Raw genomic sequence first — 20,735 nt, 5'->3', positions numbered from 1 at the left:
TCGAAATACCGCTCAGGAATATAAATAAAATAAAACAAAATAAATATTCCGCAATTAAAATAATTTAAAAAAGAAAAAGAAAAAATTACCTCAGTTCTTGACTCTCAGCGAAGGAACTCTCTGTCAATCGACTTATCTCTTTGCCACGTGTGTGGTCAAATGAATCAGTCTAAATAAAGGGGACCAAAAACAGACATAATTAATAAATTAATTATTGAAAGATTTTTTTTTATTTTTATTTTTATTAATGAAGGTAATTATATATAAATATAAATATTTTTGTGCCTTTCCCTTTGTATAAAATTTCCTCTTCACTTGTTAGTAGTGTTTCTCGATTTGTTTCTTTCCTGGCCCCTGGTTTTCCTTGGTGATTCTTCTGGATTTTTAGAAAAAGTAGATCGAGTTCAGCTCAGCTTTGGGTTAGAAAAGGGGATGGGAGTGTTTTCAGAATCGGATTCGAGGAGGAGGAGGAGGATTGTAGGGATTGTTTGAAGCTTGTTAGGGTTTGAGGCGTTGGATTTTGTTGAAATTATGTCGCAAACCAACTGGGAAGCTGATAAAATGTGAGTTTTTTGTTTTTTTTTTTTAAATATTGGATTGTTTGATGAAATTTAGTTTTATTGCTTAGCTTGGTGATTTGTTTATGAATGTTGTTTATTATCTTGAGACTGTGTAGGTTTTAGATGTTTTATGGTGGGGCTCTGAGTTTAGGTTTTAGTTTTGGTCATTAAAAAGATGTTCTTTTTTGACGCTTTATCTGATGGGAGCTTACAGAGAGAGTATTCGTCTTCTATTTTGCCTTATGGTCGAGGTCATAGACATTCGTCAATGGCTTCTTATTGTGTAAATTGATATTATGGGATTTATCGTTTAATTTCTGGTTCCTTTGATGTATATTGTTAAAATGACAGTGCATTTTAGATTCCATGGCTTTCTTTTTTTTCGGTCCGGTAATCAGGCCAGTGATTAAAATATTTCATCTTATGCAGTTTTGGTTGTTGAGCTATTTCCATCTTAATTAGTATTTTTTATGTTTTTTAGTTTCTTGGTTGCGCTTTTCAATGGTTAAATCTTCTTTGTTGATGATGGGGCAGGTTGGATGTTTACATATATGATTATTTCATTAAAAGGAATTTACAGGCCACTGCAAAGGCATTTCAGGCAGAAGGGAAAGTTTCTTCGGATCCTGTTGGTAAGTGTTGGGTGTATTCAACTGCAGCTAAAGTTGAAGTCTTCTTTAGGTTTTAGCATCGGACATCCAGTTTTTATGTTTTCTCTAAGATTAAATTCGTTTCCAGCAATTGATGCGCCGGGTGGCTTTCTGTTTGAATGGTGGTCTGTTTTCTGGGATATCTTCATTGCAAGGACTAATGAGAAACACTCTGATGTTGCAGCAACATATATAGAGGCAAGTTATCACATTTTCTTATTCTGAACAGGAGAAATCTGTGTGTGATAATTTTCTTGTAGGAAGAAGGTTTTAATTCATATAATAGGAGTGATTATATTGAACAAGCTCACCATTTGGGAAGTATATTTCTTTGGATTGTTCCATTGTTCTATTGTTCTAAAACAATATAGAGAAGTATTGTGCTACTATTGTGATTTGAACTAGATTGTGGCGAAGCTGCCTACTGTTTGCAGTATATCAAGAAGGTCATTCTTGCTCTAAATTCTGCCTGTGCCACATGTTGATATGGCTGTTTTGTTAAACAAAATTAAATCTGTAGTTGCCTGTGATGCAGACTCAACTTGTTAAAGCTCGGGAGCAGCAGCAGCATCAGCAGCAACAACAACAGCAACAACAACAGCAACAACAGCCACAGCAGCAGCAGCAACAGCACCAGCACCAGCAACAACAGCAACAACAGCAACAACAACAACAAATTCAAATGCAACAACTACTGATGCAGAGGCATGCACACCCACAGCAGCAACAACACCAGCAGTTGCGAAGAGATGGAGCCCATCTGCTGAATGGTTCAGCAAATGGGCTTGCAGGTGGTGATCCTTTGATGCGGCAGAGTTCTGGAACTGCAAATGTTTTGGCAACAAAGATGTACGAGGAACAGCTAAAATTGCCTCTACAGAGGGGTTCTTTGGATGAGGCATCTATGAAGGTTTTTTATGCATGCATTGCAAATAATTTACTGTTTGCATGATATTATGTTGATATTGAGTTCTTATTCGTCTTTTTGAAAACTTGATGCAGCAAAGATTAGCTGAGAATGCAGGCCAACTCTTAGATCCAAACCATGCTTCTATGGCTAAGCCAGCTGCAGGATCTGGACAATCATCAGGGTATACTTACTCTTTTTGTTAACATCCTTAGGCATTAACCTGGCTAATTCTGTCTAGGATGCGCATCAATGGGGCTCCCATGAAATTTGTAAATATTGCCCAATGGGGTTAAGTTCATCTTTTCTTAATATTAGCGTGCATAAAAAAATTCTTCTGGCAGTTGATGTTAAGTCCTGGCCCAAAAGTTGTCATGCTTGCGCCGATCAAATCATGAGTGTTGTATGGCTTTTTTGATGTGATCTCTCTGTATGAAATTGAGATAATCGTGACTTGTTTGGTGGTTTAATTTGCATGTTTAGTATGTTCTGGCAAAATTACAGAATGAATCATGCGTGTGTTTATCATATACATGATGTGAATGCCAAGTCTTTTTGCAAATGACTCTTTCTGTTGGTCATGAATTCTCATTCTTTATTTTTCAGGCATCTTTTACCGGGCTCTACTGTTGGTACTCCTGGAACTTTGCAGCAAGTCCAGGCAAGAAACCAGCAGCTTCCTGGATCAACACCTGTACGTCTCTGTGAGATGACACTTACTGATCCTATTGTTTCTGTTCTAAATGCATTTCTGTAACAGGACATTAAGACTGAGATGAATCCTGTTTTGAACTCCAGAGCTGCTTCTCTTGATGGTTCATTGATGGGTATGCAAACAGATAAAGCTTCTCGTGCATGTGTTCATATTTTGTTATTTTTCCACATTTGGAAGTTTCCACATTTGTCAAAAGTCTTCATAGTTTGGAGCATGTATGTGTTCTGGCTATTTTATGCTCAATATCATATTCAAAGATGTTAAATGATCTTCTTCTATGGTGCTGTGGTGGCATTAGATATTCCTTTTTCTCTTTGTCTTCTTTTGGGCGAAGCATCTCTATATGATGTGTGTTTCAGCTTATTCTTTCCTGTCTTTTCATTCTCGTGAAACTTTTGTCAGCTCCATTTAAGTGGAAATTGTCATCTTGCTGTTTGGTTTTGATCCATGTTTGATTTGCATGACAGGCAATACAAACTAACACATTTTACTTGTGGCAGGATCAAATCAAGCTGGGAGCAACTTGACTTTGAAAGGATGGCCACTCACAGTAAGATTGTCACACAACATATTTCAATTCATTGTTTAAATTAAGATACTGAGGCAGTGAAGCATTGATTGATGTCTTAATGATGGCATGCGAGTGCACTGATGAAGACGTTTATAGGGGCATTACTAAATCCTGCATCTTATCCTAATTGATCACATTTGAAACACAGGAAATTGCTATACCTGATCTTTAAGCTTAGGGCTTATGAAGAAATATGAACCTGGTAATCTGGTTAATGAAGTATGATTTTCCTGCTCTCAGTCCAATCATATTGATGAATATTGCTCCAATTCTCTTACCACTGTTGGCTATGTAAGGCTGGTTAATTACAAACCTAATATTAATGACTTCTCTTTTGATAATGTATATGCCATGTCTGACCAGTTCAAGTGCCTGTCATTTCTCTTCCCAGTGTTTAAATGTATTTCCTTCTTGAATGGCTGCTGGTTTAATTGATCACTCTTTTCCTTCTATTGAGAAAGCTTTAATCTAAATCAGACACCATTCTTGATGTGACCTCTTCTCCCATTTTTTAGGGCCTAGATCAGCTTCGCACAGGGGTTCTACAACAAAAGCCATTCATACAATCTCCGCAACAATTTCATCAACTTCAGTTTCTCACTTCGCAGCAGCAGCAGCAGCTTCTTCTTCAGGCACAACAAAATTTGACATCCTCACCTGCTGGAGACATTGACAGCAGAAAGTTGAGGATGTTTTTAAATAATAGGAATTTAGTTCTTGGAAAAGATGGTCAGGCAAATCTTGTTGGTGATATCATTCAAAATGTTGGTTCCCCTATGCAAACCGCAGGTCCTGTTCTCAATCGGACAGATACTGATTTGTTGATCAAGGTAGTAATATTCATTGCCATCATTTTGTTCCAATATCTATTGCTTCTGAATTATATTGCTTTGGTCCATACTTGTAGTTACTCTTTTTGCTGATTATGTTATGCTTTTAGTGAACTTGGATTTCATTGTTCTGTGTTTACTGTTTTTACTTTGGTCTCTTGTTTAATACATCTTAATCTACTTTTCTTTTCTTTGCTGTTCAGTAGTATTGGTCGGTGGCTTTTTTGATCCACAATGCGTAAATGGCATTCTAATCCCTTCCCAATCCTCATTTCTTTTTGTGGTAGAAAATCGCTCAGCTTCAGCAACAACAGCAAAACAGCAGTCAGCAGGGACAACTTCAACATCATCCAATTTCAAGTCAGCAGTCACAGAGTTCAAATCCTCATCTTCATCAGCAAGAGAAGATGGGGACGGGCAGTGTGACTGTTGATGGAGGCATGTCAAACTCTTACCGAGGACCTGAGCAGGTTTATTAATTATTTGGGGTTTTTTTTTTAAAAGAATAAGAAATTATCAGCGGGTTATTAAGTGTAATGCTTTATTTTACAGCTCTGTGCAATCTGGAATGGTCTTGGGTGTTAGTTATCTAAATACCAGGCTTATTTGTGTTGTTCTTTGGTGGTACAACCAGTGTTAGTTTGAGGCCCATGAGGATATTTTGGGCATCTTAAGTTTGAACTGACTTTACAGCTAAAATTTGCTCCTTTCTGTTGTCCTATATGAAGACAGTTCTTAGTGACAACAAGTTCTTGATACCTCACTAGTAAAATTTGTTCAATTTCACCTGATTTTTGCACCATTCACAGCTAAATTTTCTTTAGTCAACATTCATTGGTGGAAACTAAATACAGGCTTATTTGTAGTGTTCTTTGGTGGTATCAGTGTTAGTTTGAGGCCCATGGGTATATTGTGGGCATCTTTTGTTTGAACTGATTTTACAGCTAAAATTTGCTCCTTTGGTTGTCCTTTATGAAGACAGTTCCTAGTGACAATAATTTCTTGATACTTCACAACTAAAATTTGTTCTACTTTTCAAATTTCACCTGATCTTTGCATCACTCACAGCTAAAATTTCTTTAGTGAACATTCATTTGAGGAAACTATTGATCTCTAATTGGATTGGAAATATACTTTTAAGTATCAATTAGATAAATCCTAGTTTTTCCTTGTTGATGTCATGATTATCTTTCAATAGTTTCACCATGCATTATGTGTTTCCAGGCTCCAAAAAATCAAGGTGGACGCAAGCGGAAGCAGCCTGTTTCATCCTCAGGCCCTGCCAATAGTTCAGGTACTGCAAATACTACTGGACCCTCACCAAGTTCAGCACCCTCAACCCCCTCTACCCACACACCTGGAGATATGCCTTCATTGCAACATAATGGTAGTTCTTCCAAGCCTTTACTTGTGTTTCCGTCTGATGGCACAAACCAGTTGGTGAGTATGCAAGAAGCTGTTCTATAGTTGTCTGTTTCTTCAGCAAAGGGTAGCAATATAGCTTTAAAGTTGGGGCCTGACTGCTGATTGCATGAATTCTCATTGGCACTCCATTTTGGCAGCGGGGTGATAACAAACATGTCTTACAGGTTGACATAGATCGGTTTGTGGACGATGGTGCCTTGGATGATAACGTGGAATCATTTTTATCCCAAGATGACTCAGATCCAAGGGATGCGATAGGGCGAAGTATGGATGTTACCAAAGGTTTGCTTGCTTTGTCATCTAATTTTCTTTTAAGGATTTTTCACCATCTACGTGTGATCGAGAATAACCATATATAATCTTTGTTTTGCTTTCTATTTTAGAGTGGTTACTTTTTATTTGATATTTCTTAATTTGCTTTAGCAGGATTTACATTTGCTGAGATTGCTTCTGCACGGGCCAGTACAAATAAAGTTATCTGTTGCCACTTCTCATCAGATGGAAAGCTATTAGCTACAGGGGGGCATGATAAAAAGGTTGAAATTATAAATCGATGAAACACTTATTATAATTGCTTTTTTATATTTCTGTGTGATAGTGCTCATCCATCAGAGCTGGAGTGAATTTCACACCGTTTGCCGGTTGATCTACCATTGCAGGCATGCTTGTGGTACACTGATACTTTAAAGTTGAAATTGACATTGGAGGAACATTCTTTTTTGATTACTGATGTGCGGTTTAGCCCAAGCATGCCACGGTTGGCTACATCTTCATTTGATAAAACTGTTAGAGTTTGGGATGCTGAAAATGTAAGTCACCACTCATTCACCGATATTTTTTGCTAATACTTCTAGTTGTTTTATTTATTTTATCCCAGTCAAAAAGCTTCTACACTATGTGGGTGTTGACTGCATTTGTAATAAATAATATGGTTTGGAAGGATTTGAAGTACATGAAAGTTGAAATCTTTGAAAGAATTATCAAAACCACAAAGCCCAACTTTTACGTTATTAGACGTAAATAAAAGTCAAATCTTTATGGTTCTGTGGCCTTTCAAAATTGCACTGGTTTGTTTTCATTTTTGTGGTGATTTATGATTTGCCTTCTATTATCATCTGTCTTTCAAGTTCGACTCTTTGAATGAATATGATTTGATTATTCTATCTACAGCCAGGCTATTCCCTTCGCACTTTTACGGGGCACCCTGCAGCTGTCATGTCTCTAGATTTTCACCCAATCAAGGAAGATTTTATTTGCTCTTGTGATAAGGACGGGGAAATACGCTATTGGAGCATAAATAATGGCAGTTGTGCAGAAGTCTTTAAGGTATATGCATTTTCTCCTTGTAATCATTTCTGTGCTTCATTCTGGCAGGCTTTTCTTGATACTTGAGCCTTGACATTATTCTGATTTCAAAAGGACCTCTCACTGATTGCTGAGATGAACTCTTTGTGGCGCATGTCTTTTCGTTATGCTGTTTCTTACTTGTGTTCTACCTTTTTTAATATCTCTGTAGACTGTGGAAGGTGGCACAACCCAAATGAGATTTCAACCTCATATGGGTAGATATCTTGCAGCTGCTTCTGAGAACACAGTATCAATCCTAGATGTGGAGTCTCTGGCTATTCGTCAGTCTTTGAAGGTAACTGATCTTGTGGTCCTTTCCTTATGAACCACTTATAAATTTCCAGTATGATCCGCTTCAGTCTAACATTCTAGGAATAATAAACCAATAGAAGCCAAAGTTACCAAAGTTAAAACATGGTATGACATGCTTTTGGAATTATTGACATTATAACGCAAATGATGGATCCCCCTTTTTAACCACTTTTGATGGATGTTTCATTGGATTCTCCAACTATATGGTCATGAATTGCTTTGTGACCCTTTCCTCTTCTTTTGAGTTACTTAGTAACTTTTTCCAATCATTTCTCATTCGTAGGGACATGCAAAAACTGTTGATTCTGTGTGTTGGGATCCATCGGGCGAGTATGTAGCATCTGTTAGCGAGGACTCGGTCAAGGTTTGGTCGGTTGGATCAGGTAGCGAAGGTGACTGTGTGCATGAGTTGAGCTGCTATGGGAACAAGTTCCACTCATGCGTTTTCCACCCCAACTATCCATCTTTGTTGGTTATTGGCGCTTATCAGGCAAGTTCTTCCGTCTAATATTTAATTACCTTTAGTTTTCACTCACCGTTTTCAAAGAACTAATAAAAAAAAATGTTAACTTTCTTATGAAACCTTTTATAGTGATTCCGAAATTTCATTAGTCCAATTTAAAGCGCCTTCGAGCACATTTGCATAGTCAGGTTTAGCATAGCCAGGTTTTCAGGCCTTGTAACAGGCACTAGCAGTAGCTTTCTCTGTCAATCTACTGCTTTATTTATATGTATATTGTATTTCCTTTGCATTTCTCTTCTTTACCCATGAGATTAATAAGTATTGGAACCTATTCCGTTTAAACTTGCTTGAAGTAATATGCTTTTCAGCGGTGCAACATTTTCTAAGTATTTAAATATTTTTACTTATGTTGTTTGCTGTCCTTTTCTGATGCGTATCAGTGACCAAACATAAAGATAAGGATAGCTGTTTATTATCTCATTCGTACACTGGTAGTAGTTGGGAAGTGCCATTATTTCTGAATTCTTTTAAGCTTGGATATCAAATTACGAAATCTACATGAATTTGCACAGTCTATTGAACTTTGGGACATGACCGAGAACAAGACGAGGAGTATTGCAGCTCATGAAAGACTTATTGCATCCATGGCAGTATCTAACGTGACTGGTTTAATAGCATCTGCAAGTCATGATACGTTTGTCAAGCTCTGGAAATGAATCACTTGAAAGAAGAAGAAGAAGAAGAAGAAGAAGCCGCTATATAGTTTTGTCTATATACCTTTTGGAGAAGCGTCATGTTCTAGTGGGTCTGAAATGTTCTGCCTGTTTTTGTAGGACAAGCCTTCTGTCACCTTGGTTATCACATCTATTAAACATCACAAGTGCCATCTCCTTGTTGGGTCATATGTGCTAACCATGTTCTTCCTTTCTGTATGCACATTTATTTGGCTTGTCTTTTATTTGCAAACTAAATTTCCTGTACATATATATTTCCTTGAAAGAATCAAATTGAGCAGCTCATGCATGCGTGGCTTTATGTATTAATGATCAGTTCACAGAGCCATCTTTTTGGGTGGTTCTGGTTGTTTGGTTTATTATTCTTAATAATTGCTTGTTGATTCTTTAACAAAACATAGGCCCACACTTGGGAATGTCTTTTCAGCGTGTAATGGAGATGTATGATTATAATCTAATCCGGGCAAAGTGGAATCCTAGTAAACAAGAACTATATCCGTCTTATTACTGGTTTAAGGTACAATCATGCAAGCCAAGAAAGTTTGATGTACAATTGAAATTGAGATTCTATGCATTTTAGATTTTGGTGTTAAAAAAGTCTAATGTTGTTATTGATATCATCATGCTTTATTTAATGTTTTCTTTTCTTTTCTACTCATCATCATATTGCAAACGCATCAATATATATATATATACATTATATAAATCTAGAAATCTGCTCACAAGAAACAAAACAAACAAAGATGCTACTTTTCCATCTATAAAGCCACATCACACTCTCTGTCTCTTAGTCTCTCTGAGAGACAATTAGCAAGCTCTCGCTGGCTATTTGGAAATACTTCTCATTTATGGAGAAAAAGGTGGCATTTTGAACGGAGATAATGGCGGGTTCTGATGATGGCCAGTGACAAGGATAAGCCCATGTTTTTTGATTTCTTAGGGATGAGATGCGGTGAGTCTCCTGATCCATCTGTTGTTTCTGCTGAATGGGAGAAGGAGAGGAGGGACAACAGGGGTTCTGAAGTTGGTGGCGCTGCCGGTGGCTATGGCTTGGTGCTCCACTGCTCTGATCCGGCCTCAGGTTTCTTCTTCTTATAAATAATTTTGTTCGTGTTGTTACTGTTGATCTGTTGATAAAGATTCCGCCTTTTTCTGTTGTTCCTGATATCGCTCTCCATATGATGGGTTTTAGGGTTTAAAAACTTTTTAGTATGATTGTGTAATATAATACATGGAGAATTTCTTATCTATCAATCTCTTGGTTTTTTAGGTCACCTTATTTATTTATTTTTTCTCAAGCATGTGATTTTAATATTATGGCTGAAAACTAGTTAATCTGATTAAGTACATATACATTATCTGTGGGTTTGTAGGTCGGTTATAAGAGTTCACATTATTATTATTATTATTATTATTTTAATGTTTTCCCTGCTCTTGTTTTGGACATTGCTCTGTTTATACTCTTCAGAGTTCACTTGGCCTGCCAACTACTGGTACTCCATGTTGTTCCCTGTTATCTGTCTAGCCTATTTTGATCACCCCCATATATGTGCATGTCTACCCTGTACCATCTCCACTAACCACAAGTTCTTTTCTCATTATTGTCAAAATGAAGTTTAGAATATATCCTAAAGGAATTTCTGTTGTAAAAGTTTTCATCACTTTTTCTGTATCTCTACTAAGTAAAAGAAACTACATGTGTTCTTCTTTATCATTCAATGTAGGAAGACACTAAGAAGCATTTCATTCTCAGGAAGAAAGAGAAGCAGAAGCCCAGCTTATATGGGTATGAACAGTGATCAAATACTCCCTGCTGTCTCCAATTCCCTTGATAGTCCACGTCTCGTGAAAGTACATGTTGTTTATATCCTTTTGAACTCCTAATTTTGCTTAATGAATCAGTTTTGGTTTCTTGCATATTTTATCCAAAAATATTTTGATATAATGTTTAGATTCTCGGGAAAGACTTTGTTATGGGGTCACCTAAAAGATCACATGATGTTAAAGAAACAACATTCTCTATGCGACCGCCGAGGCCAACTTCTCTTATACCCCATCCTTCTATCGGTGTTGGGACAAATTCACTTACGCTCAGGTGGGAAAGATCAGTGATCACAAATCCTAGGCAAATTGTGAACTACTATTCATGCTTAACCGTAAATAGCAATCACGTAGACAATCCTCCTCCTTCATATGTTTGCAGGGATGCTACTACAGGACCTACAATTATCTCAAAAGTTGTGGCAGATGAAGGGTCTAGAACTCGCATTAAAGATTGTGAGTCTTTGAAACTTGCTAGCCCTGATTTGGGAGTTGGTGGGAGAGACTCAAACATAGCCTTGCCATGTAGCCATAGTCCCAAGCCTTCCCCCCTGGTGATAGAACCAGGTTTGTCCAAACCCAGGTAAAAGATTATTCTGCTTCTCTTATAGCCTTGTGTTAGCTTGTTTCTCAAAGCTTTCAAATTTTCTCTAGTAACTGCATGGATGGATTAATGCTAGTGAACCTTCTGTTTAATGTTTGCAGTTGCCATAAATTATCATCCGTTTGTCGGCAAATGACCATATTTTATGATGGCCTAGCACATGTTTTTGATGATGTTCATCCGCACAAGGTGAGCTCGATCCATTATTACTATCATTATTATTTTTTCCTTTGTCTCTTATTCAATCTATGAAATAAGGAGACCTGTCAGATTGATGCTTCTTAAGATAGAATATGACTCTTATATAATTTTTCGATACCCTTAAATTATTGAAACACAACTCATCATTCATAGCTTTTGGATGGATTTGTGTTAGCTTTTCCTTAAACATTCTTACTATTGTTTCTGAGAAAGTTAAATCTCTTATGAAAGAATGCTGCTAACCATGATGTATGGTTGTGCTTGTATTGCATTTTTTTTAGATATAGGGAACTCTTGTTCGCACATGTAGTAGATTCTTCTGTCATATATGTGATCATTTGCTTATGATGTTCATATGCACAATGACTTTTACCATGCTGTTTTTGTAATAAATAACAATAACGGATCTTAATTCTGCACTGGTTTTATGCATCTTTCTCAACTTCGCATAAAAATGGCATTGCTGTTTATTTGCTCGCTTCTTTGGTTGCTAACAGGCAGACGTGATATTGGCTCTGGCTGGGTCAAAGGGTGGATCATGGTCTACCAATTACTCCCCTTCTTCTGGTGTGCCATCACACGTCGGTTATACTAAAGCAGTTGGCCAGGCTACAGAAATTAGAAAAGACTTGGGCTTGTCTATCCAAAAGAATTCAGGTAATACAATTACAATCAACCAAATTTCACCTAGTTCTGTCCCTGATGTTGGATAACTTGTCTACTTTTTTTGTTTTTCTGTATGGATGGATTTAAGGTGGTCATCATAGTGGCCTAGTAGACACAACACCAGCAATACCTGCAGTTGAACCAAGTATCCAAGGAGAGAAAGATGCATGAGGAAGGCTATCGCCTCTGTTACCTTTTTCTGAATCCACTTCCATGCTTAGCATTTTCCAAAGTCAAATCTTGGATTTAATCATGTAATACTACTTTCCTCCTTAAGCTTTCATTTGGTTCTTAGAGCTAATAAGGATGAATATATGGCCCTAGTTTGTTCAAAGATTGGCTGACATAGTGTTGCAAATGCTGTTCATTTTATTTTGTTGGATAAATGCATCATACATATTGTTTCCCACTCAGTTGTTTTTTGTGAATTCAACCGCATTGGGATTGATTCAATTGAAATGAAACCTCACAAGACCTTGGAGTTTAGACTATAACATGAACCAAGTAAAGCCGCAGCAGCAGCAGCAGCAGCAGCAGCAGCACAGCAGAGAAAGCGTTTGTTTTGCTTGGCAATCCAAGGGGGACCATCTACTAAGATAGCATCTCAAGTCGGAGGAGGATCTTGGACTCAAGGGAATTAATTAATTACTGCAGTACTCGTCAAGCAGACACTCTGTATCCCTGCCCATAAAGTGTAAGGCCTGAGCAAAACAGGATGGCTCTCATCCACAAGCTCAGGCAATGGAACGTTGTCATCCACTGGCTGTGAGAACAGGGTAGTCGAGTGTCTGGTCACGCGGCACCAGCCCAGGCAGCTTTTTCTTTTCTTCATCCTCGCCGGGAGCCGGATATTCTGATAGACCAAGTAAGAACGAACTTGTTGGTCTTCATCAGAGAATTATAGTATTTCTCCACCCCAAGGCTATCCAACACCATCCTTCCCACCATCTACTCCACCTCAACAAACAATTTAGAGAAAACACACACTGTCTCATTGCATAAACCACACAATTTAAAGCCAAAAAAAAAAGGATGCATGCAATTGTATACGGCTTCTCTTTTAGCTCCTGTGTCACCTTCTCGTACACGGCTTCAAACCAGCCGCAGGTTGTCCGAAAATTACAACCCACTCCCTAATATGGGAATGGTAGTTTATCCTCTTCTAGGATAAACGCTTACAGTTCTAATTTCATCTTGCTCGAAAATTGTAGGTTAATGTTTTTATTTATTAAAAAAATTATAAAAGATTATAATTAGTTTAGATTTGCCTAGTGATATCAGAATCAGCGTTAAGATGCTAACAACATTAATTAAATTCAATTCAATTCTCAAATGCGCTTTAAAGAATATTATTTATCATGTGGATTCTGTAAATATCCCATTCCAAAGGGTGCGGGTGCAGTTAATTACTGATTCAAGGACATACCAAATTTACTTGCAGAGAGAGATGAGAGTACTAAGAAACTATATTCTGTTTTGTCCCAAGCTAGTAGACTACTAAGACTACATTAAGATAACTACACCAAAATACATCCATCAAAACTGAAACCCTGCTATGGGATCAAGCCCCAAAAGGTTAGTTCAGAATTATAGTTGATGGTAGCTCATTAAATGATCAACAAGTTGAAAACAGATGGAAATTAGAGAAAACACTTTCTCTTGCCTAATCTGTAGCTTTTGTGTATCCTTCCAAGTCATCATCTATATGTTTACAGCACCATCACCTATCAGTGCCGTGATACTTGTTGCTAAAAGGCCTTAAAATAGCTCAAGTAAATTGGAAAAAGGCAAGGGGAAAAAAAATGATGCTGAATGAGCCAAATGATTTGCTACAATAGTTCATAAATAGAAGCTGGAACAAATTTATTTGTGCATTTAACTTTAACAAGACAAACACATATCCATCTAAAACTGAACCCCTGCGCAATGGGATTATAAGTTAAGAAGTTATATCTAGACCATATAACACAAAACTGAAAACAGACTGCCTAGTTTAGAATTATTTTCATTTGTTGCTCTTTTCTAATCTGAACTACTTAATTTCTGGCCAACATTCATGTATTCTTACAAGTTATATATTCTACATATATATATATACTCATAAAGGTCACCTATCAGCTTCATGATCCATGTCAGTGAAAGGCCCTGTATGACCTCAAGGAATTTGAAAGAGGTGAGGAAAAATGCCAATGAATGATCAAAATGACATGGTAAATTAGTTCTACCTCACCTCTTTCAAATTCTTTTCATTTTATAAATGCATCATAGTGTTCCCCATTCAATCGCATCTGATTTCATTCAATTGAAATGAAACCTTACAAGACCTTGGATTTTAGACCATAACATTAACATGCATGCACGAACCAGATAAACAGCAGCAGCAAATGCGTTAATTTGTTTTAATTGGCAATCCAAGGGAGACTATCATATAATTATATCCACTACTCAGATAACACACGAAGATCGAGAGCTTCTCAGGCTCAAGAGGATTAATTAATATTAGTTATGGTGCTATTCTGCAGAAAGCGTCATGCGGGCACTTTATATCCCTGCCCTCAAAGTGGCAGAAGCGAACAAATTCACCATAAGTATAGGGCCTGAACAAAGCAGGATGACTCTCATCCACAAGCTCAGGCAATGGTTCTATCACAAAGTCATCATCTGGCAGTGAGAACATGATAGTTGAATATCTGGTCTCGCTGCCTCCCACTTTCACGTTGTGCAGCGGTGAATACGTTCGCCCATTCGTCCATGCCTGGTAATTAACACCAATCCAACCATATATGATTACACGTACGTACGACCTTATATATTTCCTATATATATATATATATATATCATTAGATAATAGGGATGGCAACGGGTAGGGTATGGGTAGGGTATGCCAAAACCCTTACCCGTACCCGTAACCCCTACCCCATACCCGTACCCTTACCCGTACCCTTCAGGGTAAAAAAAATCATACCCTTACTTCACTCGCAGAGATCGGGATACTCACGCAGAGTACTCAGCTACTCGTTGTTTAAATTATCGAATTAAATTTAAATAATAATAAAAAAATAAATAAATTATACATTATATTACTAATTTTTTTAAACGTATGTCTATAAATTCAAAAATTCAGTTGATATATATTTGTTTATCTTAAATTATATAATCACATAAAAACGACGTCTATTTGGGACTCAAATAGTAACTCTACCTTTTGTTTTTGTTCTACGTTAACCATCTTGGATTTTTGTTTAAAAATTTTTTTCATATATCTATTATTTATATTTTATATACTTCAAATTTTTATAAATATCTAGTAAGATTTTTGAATATAAAAAAACATTATAAGTAATTCTCATAAGTTTATATCCAATTGATTTTTTTATTAAGTATCTTATTTTTTAAGATGTTCTTATAATTTGTAGAATAAATTATTATAACATTATTTTTATATTTGTTTATTTTTTAATTTAATTATGATTCTTAATATATATATCTAAAATTCAATTTTGATAATATTATCAAATATAAATATAGAAATTAAATAAAATTTAAAATAATATATTAAGAGAAAATTTGAAGTATTATTTTCAAATTAATCACTATGAAAATAGATATTGAGTAAATTGGGTGTAAATGTTTAGTTTAATAAAAAATTATATATATATATATATATATGAGAGGGTAAGGGTACGGGTACAGGTTTTAACCGTACCCTCTTCAACGGGTAAAGGTAAAGGTAAGGGTACGGGTAGGGTAGGGGCATACCCTTACCCGACCCGTACCCGCTCAAAAATTAACGGATAATACCCTTACCCGTACCCGCTCAAAGAGGGTAATACCCTCTTTGACCGGGTACGGGTACGAATATACCCGTCGGGTAGGGTACAAATTGCCATCTCTATTAGATAATGATATATATGGAAATACATACATACATACAGATATTATTAACACACATGCACATACCCGAATAGCCTCACCAGCAAAGATAATGACAGAAGATGGGGATGGCATGGCGCGGATCCATTGCCCATCCTGAGTCTCTATATCAAGTCCATCAACCTGGTTCTGGCACACTATAGTGATGACATTCTTATCATGATGAGGCACCAGCCCCAGCAGCTTCTTCTTCTCTTCATCCTTGTCAGGAGCCGGATACTCTGACACACGAAGCATGAACTTGTTAGTGTTCATCAGAGAATCATAGTGTTTTTCCACCCCGAAGCTTTCCAGCACCATCCTTCCCACCATCCGGTCCAACTCAACCAACAATTTTGACAAACCACACACTGTCTCACTGCACACACACACATATATATATATAACTCATATTAATTACAGGCTTCATATATATAATCAAATAAACACAAAAAAAAAAAAGTACCAAAAGGTGGCGGTGGCGGGTGACGCTTGAGGCCACATGAGATCAGCGAAGGCCTTGACGCCATCGGGCTGATGAGGGTGCATGATTGTGAGAGACTCGTAACTGAGATTCGGGATTTGACCGAGATATCCATGGAAGGGCTTGTTCGAGACGTTGCGATGTTTGGCCTCGATGGGCAAGTTGAACATATCCTTAACGACCGAGCCAAACACCTTCTCTTTTAGTTCTGGTGTCACCTTATTGTACACGGCCTCAAAACACCCGTACGTCCGCACCGCGTCAGCCACCTGCGCCCTCACCTCCGCCCAACCTTCGCATCCTGGCCGATCCGGATGCAGTGCATTGAAGTCGATCTTTGGCAGTCCAAGCACTGCATTCTTCTGATCATCCGGGCACATGATTCTTCACTTCAGCAGCTATAGCTAGCTAGCTACGTACACACTTGTTGGATCCTTGGCCTGCGACTGATATTCCAGAAATTAAAGCGCACTCGTCTGATGGCTTTTTGTCGGTGGCGCACTTACTATTAATTATTGACACGTACAGCTGTCAGAGCATTATTAAAGTTCAATGGTTCTGGCCCATCATTATCGCCTCCCCAACCCAGGACAATAAAAAAAAATTAATAAATAATATAAAGTTACCACAAAAACTTATAAAAAAAATAAATTGAAGCTGGCAGATTTGGATCTTGCGCTTTGTTTCTGATTGATTCTTTATTTGAAATGGGGTGGCCACCTCAAAAATTATGTTTCATGGTTTTTTTGTTTTTTAATTTGTAAAGGTGGAGATTTATTAAAAAAATGAGATTAAACAAACAAAAAAAAGATAAGAAAAAAAAAAGCATTGTGTTGTAAAGGAAAAAAAAAACACTATAACTAGGGGAAGAGCACCCGAACATAAACCGATGACATGGTGACACAAAGAGACAGGGTGCAAGTGAGCCAGGAATTTTTGTCATGTGGCAGTGCTCACTGCTCAGTGGAGTCCGAGTGCATCATTCCGTGGCGCACTCGGTAGTGGTGCTGTGTGGGGCCGGGGGATGAAGCTATTTTCAGAGCGCGTGCTCATAAAGTTCAAGGCAATCTATTACTCTTATCTCACTCTTATTTTCAGAGTTATACTCGAACACGTCTGTTATTACATGAGAGACCGTGCCTTTAACCATTCAATTAAATGGCTTTGACATTATTAATATATTTTGTTAAACCATTGTTAAATTTTTTTTTTAAAAAAATTTAAATATAATTTTAAAAAATTCAAAAATATTTTAAGATGGTTTCAAATAAATCACAATAATTAAAAAAAATTATAGTTATTAATTTATTTTTTAAATAATTATTATGGAATATTTTTATAATGTTTTCAAAACCGAATATTACTAAATTGGGGATTAAATTTAAATCTATTTGACAAGCATTGATTCGATTTGGCGGTGGGAATTGAAGAGATCTTATAAAAGGAGAATTTTTTTAAAAAAATTAAATACAAAAATGCTAAATCCTTTAAAATAATAATGGGTCTTTTCCAATGAGAGAGTCGTTACCATTATTTTAAAATAAATATTTTTATTCTAATTTAGATTTTTTGATATAGTATGTTTGTTAACATAAACATGGTTAAAAAGTTATAATTAAATTTTTTATTTTTAAAAATTTTGCTTGAGTGAAAACCTTCTTAAAAAATTTAACAAAAATTTTAGTTAATTATTTATTAATTAAAATTTTAAATAATATTATAATTTTAAATTAATAATTATTTAAAAATACACCAGATTTTAGAGATTCCATTGAAAAAATACATATAAAAAATATTGGAGGAAGAATTATGGTTTTAAATTAACAATATATTTAAACTATTGCATACCATTCAAATTATGTTGTTTTGTATAATAATATTTTTTTTAAAATAAATAATTTGGTATAAATTCTATTTATTTTAAATAATATTAATAATGGAGGTGAATAATATGTATAAAAATAATGGATTGTAATGTTAATCAACAAATCATCAAATAATTTCACTGAATGCTCTTGGTTCTTTCGGAGTTTGTGTCAATCAACAAATCATCTTAAACCACATTGCAAAATAATTTCACTGAATCCTTGGAAAACCTCCTTTTTTTTTTTTGGAACCCTTAGTACTCATGCATCCCTATTGCTTTAATGCCTACATTTATTGATATGTTGACAGTTTAGATCATATGACTATGGCTGATGTTATTCATAACGAATGTTGGGATTTCAATACTCATAATGGCCTCCTTGGCAACAACATCAGGTTTGATCTCAACAACCTTATTAATATTGATTCCTCTTCTAGTAATCACTGGGTGTGGTATCCTTCTCCTACCAGTCTGAGCTTATCTGCAGCTGTTTATAATAAACTCAATGAAATTGACTCTAGCAGTGAGCACTGGAATGGATGGACAAAATTATGGACCCTCAAAAATGGCCCCCGGGTCAAGTATTTCATCTGGCTAATTTTTATGGGTAGGCTCCCTACTACTGATTATCTTTTTAGATTATATCTTGGACCTAATACTCCTTGTGCCCTTTGTGGGCAGCAGCGTGAAACATTAGAACATCTGTTTGTATCTTGTCCTAAAATTTAGGATGTTTGAGGATTGGTTAGCAGGAAAGTTAAGCGGCTTGTTTCTTTCCCAGATAAATTTGCAAATGGGTCGTGGCTCACCTGCTACAATTATTCTCATTTTGTTGTCTCTCTCATTGCAACATGTGCTTGGTTTCATTGGAAGAACAGGTGTGATGTAATTTTCAGGAATGTGCAATTAAGCAGTTACAATGCTGTGTGTAAGGCTCTGGCCCATGTTAATGATTTTACTATCTGTAACAAGAACTTTCATGGCTGGAATCTTATATGCAACAACTTTTCCTGGGCTGATGGTCCATTCTTGTTTATGTATTCCCACTTTCACAACACCAGGTATGTCTCTTCTGCGGGTTTTTTTTTTATCTAATGCTGACTATCTAGTTTCCTTTTCAGGGTGTTTCTCTGGCTCTGCAAACGACGTCTTCAAACAAGATCTGATTACTCTGGACGCAGCATTACAATCTACCTGGGAAAAGAACATTCCGATCAAGCATATCTTCACCAACAGCAATGTCATCAATCGTGCTTTAACGGACACTCATCCATCAATTTCTTGGCGGTTCACCGATATTATCTTCAACACCAGATTTCTTTTGAATATGAATGGCAATCCATCACTCCACCTCACACCTTCATATTGGATGGGCCCTGTGATCAACCTTGCTAACATCAGCCTTAATTATCAAGCATTAAATCTATTTCTTTCTGGTCGTGAGCTTCCATATTGGATTATGAAAAACTTTAATGTTGTTGGTTTCCATTTCCTCTATTAGCTTCTGTTCCTATTAGCTTATGTTCCTCCAGTGCATCTTTGTTTCCTTTCTCTGTTTCTAGTATATCTTTAATTTGTTTTCTTCCCCTTATTAATAAAATAGCCTCAATCTGTTGAGGTTCTTTCCAAAAATGATTTGTGTTTCCTGCTTTTCCTGAAGATTTCAGAAAGATTCTCGAATGAGTATGATAATGGATGCATTTTTGTAGCTTTGTGTGCTTATTAATGTTGTTTGTATTTTTGTAACATGTCTATATATGGTGTTATTAGATTTCTAGAGAATATATAATTATTTTGGAATTTTACTGCTATGGTATGTGTGTTGAATTTCAGCTTGAAATTTGTGATAAGAATTATTGATTCTAGTAAGTGGTAGAAAATTCTAAATTATGTTTTGTTGCTGTTAGCTTTTGAAATGTACAAAATATGATTATACCCTGTGGTTTTGCTTTGCTTAAACTTTCACATACTATCAAGTTTTGTGAACCATATAATACGTGTTTAATTTCTATCTTGGGCTATTTTTTGTCCAACCAAAGTTTTAGCAGTTGTAAGCTCACCTAGAAGGGATTCCCGAGCTAAATGTTTGCTATACGTACATACTTATATGTATATATTTATCGACATACATACTTGCATATGTATATAGATACCTACACATGTATATACATGCTTATATATAGATGCTTAATTACATGCATACCTGTGTATGTACATAGATACTTGTATATGTACATACATATGTATGTAAATATACATACAAATATTTACCTAGCTACTTTTTTCCTTGCTTAAGTAATACTTATGTTTTCTTGTATATAAGCTATCTTTTTTCCTTATTGATGTGAAGATTTATTGTGTATGGGTACTGTATATGGTCACAGATGGTACGCCTTACTTGAGAATGGAAAAAACCTAACAAGCAATTATAAAAGACACTATAGTTTAAATCACTATTGGTGTAATTGCCGAATGGTAGTATCATTATCTTTCATATAAAAAATTTAGGATTTGACTCATTTTCACTACATAGTTGGGAATTTGTATAATTGAGAATTTAATGTGTGTGGTTGTGGTAGTTAAAAAAACTATGGTTATCAGAAAAGTAAGATCCACTTTGTGAATTTAATGTGTGTGGTTGTGGTAGCTAAAAAAAACTTGGTATA

At 36.1% G+C, this 20,735-nt stretch overlaps 4 protein-coding genes across 12 annotated transcripts; 3 read left to right on the top strand and 1 right to left on the bottom strand.

The window, feature by feature from the left end:
- The first annotated feature begins 300 nt into the window (after positions 1-300).
- Positions 301-8,799, top strand: LOC120253030 (transcriptional corepressor LEUNIG-like). 7 transcript variants are annotated; one of them, XM_039261267.1, is made up of 19 exons: positions 301-563; positions 1,095-1,192; positions 1,299-1,408; positions 1,645-1,656; positions 1,746-2,120; positions 2,213-2,301; positions 2,724-2,811; positions 2,878-2,944; positions 3,333-3,382; positions 3,919-4,233; positions 4,521-4,703; positions 5,458-5,673; positions 5,796-5,940; positions 6,082-6,194; positions 6,318-6,467; positions 6,829-6,984; positions 7,175-7,300; positions 7,601-7,807; positions 8,353-8,799. In XM_039261267.1, the coding sequence occupies exons 1-19, from the start codon at positions 532-534 to the stop codon at positions 8,494-8,496; spliced, it is 2,676 nt and encodes an 891-aa protein (XP_039117201.1). In that variant the 5' UTR covers positions 301-531; the 3' UTR covers positions 8,497-8,799. The 7 variants fall into 7 exon arrangements, with proteins under 7 accessions (XP_039117201.1, XP_039117206.1, XP_039117205.1 ...); XM_039261272.1 differs by having other exon boundaries at positions 302-563; positions 5,823-5,940; positions 6,085-6,194; positions 8,353-8,496; XM_039261271.1 differs by having other exon boundaries at positions 302-563; positions 5,823-5,940; positions 8,353-8,496.
- A 441-nt stretch (positions 8,800-9,240) lies between these two features.
- On the top strand, positions 9,241-12,215 carry LOC120253112 (protein TIFY 8-like). Of its 2 annotated transcripts, none has more exons than XM_039261396.1 (7): positions 9,241-9,595; positions 10,268-10,365; positions 10,467-10,609; positions 10,718-10,918; positions 11,041-11,128; positions 11,638-11,797; positions 11,895-12,215. In XM_039261396.1, exons 1-7 carry the CDS (start codon positions 9,409-9,411, stop codon positions 11,975-11,977), a joined length of 960 nt encoding a protein of 319 aa, XP_039117330.1. In that variant the 5' UTR covers positions 9,241-9,408; the 3' UTR covers positions 11,978-12,215. The 2 variants fall into 2 exon arrangements, with proteins under 2 accessions (XP_039117330.1, XP_039117331.1); XM_039261397.1 differs by having other exon boundaries at positions 9,467-9,595; positions 10,239-10,365.
- Positions 12,216-14,039: 1,824 nt separating this feature from the next.
- Positions 14,040-16,671, bottom strand: LOC120253111 (probable 2-oxoglutarate-dependent dioxygenase AOP1). 2 transcript variants are annotated; one of them, XM_039261394.1, is made up of 3 exons: positions 16,185-16,669; positions 15,767-16,097; positions 14,040-14,561 (listed from the first exon to the last, which is right to left on the bottom strand). In XM_039261394.1, the coding sequence occupies exons 1-3, from the start codon at positions 16,580-16,582 to the stop codon at positions 14,310-14,312; spliced, it is 981 nt and encodes a 326-aa protein (XP_039117328.1). In that variant the 5' UTR covers positions 16,583-16,669; the 3' UTR covers positions 14,040-14,309. The 2 variants fall into 2 exon arrangements, with proteins under 2 accessions (XP_039117328.1, XP_039117329.1); XM_039261395.1 differs by having other exon boundaries at positions 14,326-14,561; positions 15,781-16,097; positions 16,185-16,671.
- Positions 16,672-17,096: 425 nt separating this feature from the next.
- On the top strand, positions 17,097-19,651 carry LOC120253217. Its single transcript, XM_039261542.1, has 5 exons — positions 17,097-17,200; positions 18,378-18,464; positions 18,594-18,676; positions 18,851-19,106; positions 19,191-19,651. Exons 1-5 carry the CDS (start codon positions 17,097-17,099, stop codon positions 19,462-19,464), a joined length of 804 nt encoding a protein of 267 aa, XP_039117476.1. The 3' UTR covers positions 19,465-19,651.
- The last annotated feature ends 1,084 nt before the right edge of the window (positions 19,652-20,735 follow it).

This window comes from Dioscorea cayenensis, chromosome 26, assembly GCF_009730915.1.
Source record: "Dioscorea cayenensis subsp. rotundata cultivar TDr96_F1 chromosome 26, TDr96_F1_v2_PseudoChromosome.rev07_lg8_w22 25.fasta, whole genome shotgun sequence".
NCBI classification, from domain to species: domain Eukaryota; kingdom Viridiplantae; phylum Streptophyta; class Magnoliopsida; order Dioscoreales; family Dioscoreaceae; genus Dioscorea; species Dioscorea cayenensis.
This window is presented reverse-complemented; position numbering and strand designations above follow the sequence as displayed.

Excerpts from the sequence above, each read along its gene's own strand:
- LOC120253030 (XM_039261267.1), top strand. The coding sequence starts at position 532 with ATGTCGCAAACCAACTGGGAAGCTGATAAAAT. Across the intron at positions 4,704-5,457 it reads CTTACCGAGGACCTGAGCAG|GCTCCAAAAAATCAAGGTGG; the intron begins GTTTATTAATTA and ends ATGTGTTTCCAG. Across the intron at positions 7,808-8,352 it reads TGGTTATTGGCGCTTATCAG|TCTATTGAACTTTGGGACAT; the intron begins GCAAGTTCTTCC and ends GAATTTGCACAG.
- LOC120253112 (XM_039261396.1), top strand. The coding sequence starts at position 9,409 with ATGATGGCCAGTGACAAGGATAAGCCCATGTTTTTTGATTTCTTAGGG. Across the intron at positions 9,596-10,267 it reads CTGCTCTGATCCGGCCTCAG|GAAGAAAGAGAAGCAGAAGC; the intron begins GTTTCTTCTTCT and ends TTTCATTCTCAG. Across the intron at positions 10,366-10,466 it reads ATAGTCCACGTCTCGTGAAA|ATTCTCGGGAAAGACTTTGT; the intron begins GTACATGTTGTT and ends TATAATGTTTAG.
- LOC120253111 (XM_039261394.1), bottom strand. The coding sequence starts at position 16,582 with ATGTGCCCGGATGATCAGAAGAATGCAGTGCTTGGACTGCCAAAGATC. Across the intron at positions 16,098-16,184 it reads CCCGCCACCGCCACCTTTTG|TGAGACAGTGTGTGGTTTGT; the intron begins GTACTTTTTTTT and ends GTGTGTGTGCAG. Across the intron at positions 14,562-15,766 it reads TTGCTGGTGAGGCTATTCGG|GCATGGACGAATGGGCGAAC; the intron begins GTATGTGCATGT and ends GTTAATTACCAG.
- LOC120253217 (XM_039261542.1), top strand. The coding sequence starts at position 17,097 with ATGGTGACACAAAGAGACAGGGTGCAAGTGAGCCAGGAATTTTTGTCA. Across the intron at positions 18,677-18,850 it reads CATCTGGCTAATTTTTATGG|ATAAATTTGCAAATGGGTCG; the intron begins GTAGGCTCCCTA and ends TTTCTTTCCCAG. Across the intron at positions 19,107-19,190 it reads GATGGTCCATTCTTGTTTAT|GGTGTTTCTCTGGCTCTGCA; the intron begins GTATTCCCACTT and ends TTTCCTTTTCAG.